Consider the following 8,987-nt stretch of genomic DNA (forward strand, 5'->3'; position numbering starts at 1 on the left):
TTCCGGTTCAGTGTGAGGAAACCGCCTCAGAGGTTCAGCGATTGCCCCAGGTCATCAGCTGAGCGGACCGGGTCTGAGTTCACATGTTCTGCCTTTCCTCGTCCCGCTAAGCCCTTCCGGTCGGTCCACTGTGTGCCTCCCGTCCTTTGCGCCTGTTCTTCCCGAGCGCAGGTATCCTGCACCCCGCGTCTCCTCCGCTACCCTGGTCTCCCATGTGTACATCGGACCCAGTGTTCTGGGGCAAATTTATAAACCAGGACTCTTAGGTATATATTCAGTACTTATAAATTGTAATGGGTTTTGTTTACTGGGTGAAAAATATTTGAAACCCAGCCTGTGTTGGGAGTCCGTGGTGTGGGGTGACAATACCATGTGTACTGCTCTGCCCGTTTTCCCCAGCTTATGTTTTCTTTTTCTCCGTTCCATTTTCCCTGCCCCGCTGCACATTCCCTTTTGTCCTCTCACTCCCTCACGTCTTCCCTACAATACTCCAGCAGCCCGAGTATACTGAATCCCTCATCAGTCCTCCGTATGGTATTCCTCCCTCCACAGCCCGCTCTGTGAATACACTGACACCCTTCACACCACCAACCTCCTCCACGTCCTGCTGTTTCCCCTACTGGAAGACACACCCGACCCTCCTAAAGATGCTTCATTTGACGGCTCCATTCCTCCTGTGCTTTCTTTTAGTGCCCGGGCACATAGTCCTTTTCTCATAACTCCTCCACATGTGCATGCAATACCTGTTTAATAAGTAAGGGTGCAGCACCTGGAGAGTGGAATACTGTGCAGCAGGTAAAAAGATGAGGTTGTGCTTTGGATGCTGCCATGGAACGATGCCCGTGGTATATATATTTTTGTTTTTTTTTAGTGACTCATGGTTGTGGGTTGTTTGATACATGGTTATGGTACACAGTTCCACAGATTTAAAGGGTATTGAGTGGAGAGTCACATTCCGCTCTCCAGAGACAGCCACTGTTTTCAGTTTCTTGTTCTAGAATCATTCAGTGCATTTACAGGCACATGTATATTTAACCCAATTTTTTTTAAGAGAGATTTTTGGTATAGGACACCTGCACTCAGTGGAGAGACAGAGAGACAGACAGAAAACGAGAAATCACCCCTAGTGGGGATAGCCATGTCGAAATTCGTTTTCTTCCATTCTCCTCTCAGGATTTTGGACACACGTGCACATGGGTTTGGTGTGAGTTTCAACCTTCCAGTCCAGGACTTGAACTGCGGTTGGCCATGTGGGAGTCCAGTGATATAACCATTATGCCATTTGCTGGTCCCTATTTAATCATTTTTAAAAAGATTGCCATAATAGCATATATGTCATTGTTAAGAGGAAAAAAAACCAGAATAGTATTATAGTATTAACAGTATGTATAATGTCCCAATCGTGTAAAGTAGCTATACTGTGTGTGTGTGTGCGCGCACACACAGGAAATCTCTAAATGCTGTTCACACAGTAGCCACTGGCTGCATGTGGCTCACTGAAATTAAATTAAGAGGAGCCAGTAGGTGCTATGGTGGTTAAGGGACTGGACTCCTCACATGGCTGACCACCGTTTGAGTCCTGTACCTGGCACCTTGAAAATCATGCCAAGTACGTGTGTGCGCACCAAAAAATCTGAGAACAGATTGTGGAATGACCATTCCTTTCTGTATCTCTCTGTTGCTTTCCTCTCCAGTTAGCATGCACACCTATGATTAAAAAAAAAAAATTAAAGAAAAAACAAGTTAGTCTTTCAGTTATACTGGTACTTCTTTTTTTAAGGTTCTTGGCAAGAGCATGTGCACTTGCCAAGGAGAGACAAAAGGAAAGTGAGAAATCATCCCCAAGGTGATGGCCAAAATTCTTTCTCCTGGGACTTTGGGCACGCATGCACACATGCCCAGCATGATTCTCAAACTACCAGGCCCAAGACTCGAACTGCACAGTTGGCTGTGTGGGATCCAGCCACTCTAACCTCCACACCACCTGCTGGCTCCTCAGTTGTACTAGTTTTAATCATTGAGCCCTAAATGCTTCACGAAGTTCAATCATAAAAATACCTTAGTGGTATATGAAGTAGTTGAGCTTTGAGTCAGTACCTTAACGCTGTCCCATTTTTCTTTCAATCTGTCTAACTTAGGGAAAACAAAGAGGAAGAATTAATTGAAAAGCTGGAGGTGGTCACAGTCCCTTCGCCATCGCCCGCAGGCCTTCCAGTGAAGCAGTATGCTGTGCAGTCTCAGCTGCCCGTGTACGAGTGGCCAGATGTGGGATCCGGAGAATATGACGTTGGTGTGGTGGCTTCATTCGGGCGACTTTTGAGTGAGACTCTTATTCTTAAATTTCCCTAGTAAGTTTTATTGATAAGGAAGTACAGTATAGAAACCTCGGTCTTTATAATGGACCCAGTATCTGAAATGCGATTGTTTGAACTCGAATTATGCTTTCTTTAATATTTTCTTTTAAAATAAAACATTTTATTTGTAGCATGGATTGTCAAAATGTATTAGGCTGCATATCACTATGGGCTTTCATCAAACCTCATTTAAATTCCACATATGTGCTGACAACTCCCAGATTTGTCCCTTCAACCCAGCTCTTTTCCTGAACTCCAATAGCTCTGCCTGAATGTCTGATAAGCACTATATGTTCTAGATGCCCAAAACAGTCTCTTTCTAAAGTCTTCATCTCAGTGAATGGTAACTCTGTCTTTCCAGTTGCTTGGTCCCCAAACCCTGGAGTCATTCTTTTGATTGTTTTTTACCCCACACCCACCCCAAAACCAGCCCATCAGGAATTGGCTCTGCCTTCAGAATCGTCCTGAATCTGGATCTCATCCCTTCTGCTGCTGTCACTTTTGTTGGCGTCACTAAGTAGCCTCCTAACTGATCTCTGCTCTGTCCTTGACCTCAGTCTTACCAGCTCAGGAGCTAAAGGGATCCTTGTAAAGCTGAAGTCAGATGGTGCCACTCTGCCAGAATCCTCTAGTGTTTTTGCATCTCACTCAGAATGAAAGTCACAGTCCTTGTGTTGGCCATCGTGGGCCAGCATATGTGGTCCCCTGCCCATGGTCCAACCTGTTCTGTCCCCTGCTCGTGGTCTGGCCTCCTCTCCTAGAACTGTCATCCTGGTTCACTGCACTTGGGCCACACTGACCTTCCTGCTGTGCCTTGAACTTGCCAAGCATTCACCTTCTTCCAGTTCTTTGTACTTACTATTCCCTCTGCTTGGAAGACTTTTCTGCTGTGAATCTGCATGGTTATTCTCTTACACCCTTCATGTCTCTGCTCAAGTGTCTTACTGGTAAAACCTTTGACCATTGTTAACATTGTAACCTTGGGGCTGGACAGTGCTGGAGTATTAAAAAGTGAGGCTCTGAGGCCAGCAGGTGGTATGGTGGTTAAGGCACTGGACTCCCACATGACTGACTCCAGTTTGAATCCTGGATCTGGTGATTTGAAAATCAGACTGGGTGTGTATGCATGTGTGCCCAAATCCTAAAAGGAGAATGGAGAAGGGATTGGGGTAGCCATACCCCCTGGAGGGTGATTTCTTACTTTTCCTCTCACTCGTACGTGCCCTATGGTAAAACCTGAAGGAAAAAAAAGTGATTCTCTGTGAGGCCAACTCCCATGGGAAGGCTCTGAGTTTGTGTCCGGAGACTTCCCTTTGTACATCAGCCACACACACTCCCATGATCTAGAACTGGCTAAGACTGGGCGTGGATTGTGGGGTCAGGCTCCTATGGGGGTGCTGTCTCTCTCTCTCTCACTCTCCCCCCATCTGTCTTACTAGTGGAATTAAAAATAAATAAATAAATAAATAAAACCAAACTTGTCATCTCCCACCCAGGACCCAGTACTACTATCCCCTTCTCTGCTTTACTTTTCTATAGCCCTTGGCGCCACCTGACAAACGTTTCCCCTGTCTGCTTTACTCTTGCTTATGTCCTGCTCTGCACCTAAGCTCCCTGAGGGCAGAATCTTTCTGTTTGGTTCACTGCTGCTTCTGTCCCACACACTACATGTGGATTGAGTTTATTACATATTTGTTGGATGGTGGAGACTGGGCCGAACAGTGGGAAAAGATGTAAGACTTTCTCACATGCACACACTCCTGCTGGTGAAGACGGCATTGAACTAATACTGATTAGTGTAGTGTTTAATTGCTCATCAGTAGCAGATAGGTGTAGCATAAAGAGCAAAGCGAATACTCATTTGGCGGGGAGTCAAGGTGCTCGTTTCAGGCATTTCTGCATATAAACTAAGTGAAGCGAGAGTAATTGTGACGGAACTACAAACAGAATTCCCATTGTTCTTGAGATCCATAATGGGGTGTGGGCGGTTCTCAGGTAATAATTTTTTTTTGAGAGGTTTTTACTATAGGGAGTGTGCACTCATCAGAGAGGCAGGCAGAGGATGACAGAGACAGAAAGTGAGAAATCAACCCCGAGGGGGATGACACGCTACAATCCTTTCTCCTCCATTTTTCTCCCTGCATTTTGGGCACACGTACACCTGCATTTGGTACCTTAACCACTGTGCCACCTGTTGGCCCCTACACCTGCATCTGGAATGAGTCCCAAGCCACCAGGTCTGGGACTCAAGTCATGGTGGACTATGTGGGAGTCCAGTAATATAAACATTACACCATCTGCTGGTCCCAGTAGTAAATGCATTTTAAAATTTTATTTTAAAATTTCTAGACATAAGCTGTGTGGGACATTATTGCAACAATGAATAGTTCTTGCTCTGTTTGTAATTCAGTTTCATTGGTTTCTTATGGTAAAAGTAAATTTACCTCTGGTTTATTCTTTCAGGTGATACATGACTAAACTGTCAGTTGTTCTAAATTTCTGGGAATGTTTAATAATGAAAAGTACCATATTAGCTTAGGTAGCAGTAAATGAATGATAAAGCCCCCTGACCTGCTAATTTCTGCATTTTGTAACTCAGTGGCATCTTGAATGTTCATCCCAGTTGCCTCCCGAGGTGGCGTGGTCCAGCCCCCATCATCCATACAGTGCTTCATGGAGACACAGTTACTGGAGTAACAATTATGCAAATTAGACCTAAAAGGTAGAGCACATTTTATTTTCTTGAGATGTTTTTGATTTTAAATGTTGATTTCAGTCTCCTTTAGGCAGATGGATGAATGGATAGTGCTCACTGTTTTCTGTATTGATCCCTTTTTTCCCTGTTTTTTAACATAAGCCCTACATCTTTTGGTATTTATGTGATGGCTCTTTGAAAGTTCTTGTGAGAGACCAGCAGGTGGTTAAGGCGCTGGATTCCAACATAGCTGAACATAGTTCAAGTCCCACCTGTACTTTCCCTTTCTCTCTCTGGTCAAATTGAACAACAATAATAATAACAACAAATAAAATTAAATAAATAAAAAGTCCTTTTTTTTAAAAGTCCAGGACCAGCAGATGGTGTAATGGTTATGTTGCTGGACTCCCACCCATGTAGTTGACTGCAGTTCAAGTTCCAGACCCAGCAGCTTAAAACACGCCAGGCACACGTATGTGCGTTTCTTAGAAAATAAAATCTTTGCTTTATGCTTTCTCTTTACAAATAGTGGTTTTGTTTTGTTTTGTTTTAATTTGACCAGAGAAGGGCAGAGTGCGAGAGAGAGAAAGTGAGAAAGCAAGCGACCAAGTCTGGGACTTGAACCACAGTCGGCCATATGGGAGTCCAGCATCCTTAACCACCATGCCACCTGCCAGCCCCCAAATAGTGTTTTTCATACTATTTTTTTCTAGTGGTAGAATTATTTATAATTGCAATTAGATCCCTGATAGGCAACTGTATGCTTCTTTCCTTTAGGTAAAGAACAATTTAAAAGACCATAGTTCGTTCTCCTCCTTTTTTTTTTCTTTTTTTTGTAGAGTTTTTTTTTGTTTTTTTTGTTTTGCTATAGGACATGTGTGCTCACCAGAGAGACAGAAGGTGAGAAATCCCCTCCCCCAGGGCGAGAGAGGGCCACGCCACAATCCCTTCTCCTCCATTCTCCTCTCAGGATCTCAGGCACACATGCACATGCACCCGGCATGAGTTTAACCCACCGGGTCCAGGACTCGAACCATGGTCAACTACGTGGGAGTCTAGCGACATAGCCATTACACTAACTGCTGGTCCCTGTTCTTCTTTTCGCACTGACATACATCCCCCTCACCCCCGCCACCCCATCCCACGCTGATTTCTAACAGCCAAGTTGGTAGCCAGTGATAAACTGTCTGTGGTATGTAGATAAACATATTGACCTTAGTAATAGTAATCATGTTGTTATTTGCTTCTCATTTTTGCAAGGTTTGATGTAGGCCCAATTCTCAAACAAGAAACCATCCCTGTGCCTCCCAAGAGCACCACAAAGGAATTGGAAGCCGTGTTGTCAAGACTGGGGGCCAGCATGGTACAGTTCTCCAACATCCACTGCTTGTCATCCGTGTAGTAGGTTTCCTAAGTGGTTATGATAAACAAAGAGAAAGTGGTTTCTACTTTCCAGCTTCCTAAAAAGTACCATGGCTTTTGGTTTTGGTTTTGTTTTTTTCCTGTCCTCAGAGATACTACTTTATTTTGCATCGTCCTTGTAACCTTTCCAGATATGAATAAGTAATAACATATCCTAAAAAAATACTATTTGAAAAACTTGAGTTGTTAAAACTTTACATACTTTTCATAGTAGTTTTAAGACAAAAATGCCCTTTCTATACCATATAGCATTATATACCCTATTCCACATAGTTTTCAGTAATACATATTTACATATACTGTGGTTGGAAGCAGAACACGTTTTTGTCTCCCAGAGCAGGTGGCAGTTTTACAAGCAGAAGTTCTGAACATCTAAAGACAACATAAGGAAAATCTTCACGTGAAACCTCAAAGTAGTTTTTCAGTGGTCTGCATTATTTAAAAAAAAAGAGAGAGAGAGAATCAAGATATTTGTTTGTACTATTTATTTCTTTTGGAGGAGGAGGTTAAACATTTTTTTGTTTGTTTATTTATTTGTGCTCTGAGGAGCTTTCCCAAAGAGCAGGGATTTATTTTCATTACATGTCAACATGGACAATGTCCTAACTTTATGACAATTTAATTATACAATGTGTGTTTTTCTGAAATTTAGAGTATTCATTTAGCCATATGGGTGTTCCTTGTGTTCTTGCTCACACATGAAAGAAACTGGCACTTGGGCTTCATGGGCACGTTTTTAAAATTACAAATCAGGGAACCACCAGTTAGTGTAATGGCTGTGTCGCTGGACTCCCATGTAGTCGACCGTGCTTTGAGTCCCGGACCCAATGGCTTAAAACTAATTCCGGGCACATGTGTGTGCATGACCAAGATCCCGAGAGGAGAATGGAGGAGAAGGGATTGCGGCGTGACCATCCCCCCTGGGGGGTGATTTCTCGCTTTCTGTCTCTATGTCTCTGTCTGTCTGTCTGGCGAGCGCACGCACCCTACAGTGAAAATCTCTCCCCCCCCCAAAAAAAATTACAAATCAGTCCTCGGGAACCAGCAGTTAGCGTAATGGCTATGTCACTGGACTCCCACGTAGTTGACCACAGTTCGCGTCCCGACCCGGTGACTTAAAACTCACGCCGGGCGCATGTGCATGCATGCCCAAGATCCCGAGAGGAGAACAGAGAAGGGATTGCGGCATCTCGCTTTCTGTCTCTATGTCTCTCTCTGTCTGTCTGGCGAGCACACACGACCTATAGCAAAAAACAAACAAACAACCAAAAAAAAAAACAAAAACCAAATCAATCCAGCTTGTCTTTGATATGGGCTTGAGCTTATACTGTTAAGAAATCATTCAATAGTAATGGCCTCAAACATGTAAAAAGCCTATGAAACTGAAACTAATGAAGGGACTGTTGATTCTAAGAACAAGCAAGGAAATAAGGTTAGAATTTTAAGTGTGATGTTAGGTTCACAGCAAAATAACATTTTGTATCATGTAGAAAGTAGAAAGAGAATAAGAATTATATGAATAACAAAATAAGTGCACACAGAACTGAGAAATATTTTTCATTGAAATTGCCTCTTAGTTCAGTTCCAAAAGAAGCCAGTAAGGAAAATAACCACTTAAGGTGGACGATTAATTATACTGTGGCTTTTCAGAACTTCTGGTGAGCAAAAGAATGAATACAATCAACTTCCCTGGTTTACACTTATTTATCTTAAAGCATGTTATTTTGTAAACTTCTGTGTCATGCTTTGAAAATTCAAAGCAGAAAATAAAATCATAAAGAAAGCCAGAAATTCTGTGTACACATCTAGACAGATGTTTGCTTGTAGTTTTTGGTCTCCAAAACCTTTTTCTCACATATTGGCAGATACCCTTTTTGTAGGCACAGCCCTGGCAGTAATGAGAACCCGGTTGGTGCACAGAACTTTTACAAATTCTGCAAGTAGAGAACTTGTTCTTTCCATATGGGTGGGGGCAATTTTGTTTTTTTTTTTTTTTGGGGTTTTTTTTTTTTTTTTTTTTGCTATAGGGTGCGTGAGAGAGGCCTTTAGACTGCCCTTTCCCCTTCAGTGCCCTCACTGCCGTACAGATGGAGCTGACGCCTAGTTCCTAGGTGACTCCTAGCTTTCTTCCTGCCTCTGCACCTGTATACACTGGACTTCCGGTGACCACCTACAGATGATTGTTCTTTTCTCTGCAGCTTCGTATAACTTTTTGTTTTGTTTCGTTTTTGTTCTAGGGTGTATGCCAGAGAGAGAGAGAGGAGCGGGGGAAAGTGAGAAAACACTCCCATGGGGGATGGCCATGCTGCAGTCCTTTTTCCTCCATTCTCTGAGGATTTTGGACACGCACATACACACACATGTCTAGTGTCTTTTCTTAAGCCTCTGGGTCTGGGACTCAAACCCTACAGTCAGCCACATGGGAGCTAGCTGCCTTAACTGTCAGCTGGCCTTATAACTTTTTTTTTTTTTTTTTTTTCAAAAAATTTACTTTTGGGACCAGCAGTTGGCATTAT

At 43.1% G+C, this 8,987-nt stretch overlaps 1 protein-coding gene across 1 annotated transcript in view; it reads left to right on the top strand.

Moving 5' to 3' along the window:
• MTFMT (mitochondrial methionyl-tRNA formyltransferase) overlaps window positions 1-8,987 on the top strand; it is a 32,493-nt gene that overhangs the window by 585 nt on the left and 22,921 nt on the right. Inside the window, exons 3-5 of the mRNA XM_006141723.3 lie at window positions 2,139-2,348; window positions 4,954-5,076; window positions 6,310-6,412. Of these exons, the coding sequence (XP_006141785.1) occupies window positions 2,139-2,348; window positions 4,954-5,076; window positions 6,310-6,412 (436 nt within the window). The remainder of the gene's footprint in view (window positions 1-2,138; window positions 2,349-4,953; window positions 5,077-6,309; window positions 6,413-8,987) is intronic.

This window comes from Tupaia chinensis, unplaced genomic scaffold (assembly GCF_000334495.1).
Source record: "Tupaia chinensis unplaced genomic scaffold, TupChi_1.0 Scaffold000063_1, whole genome shotgun sequence".
NCBI lineage: Eukaryota > Metazoa > Chordata > Mammalia > Scandentia > Tupaiidae > Tupaia > Tupaia belangeri.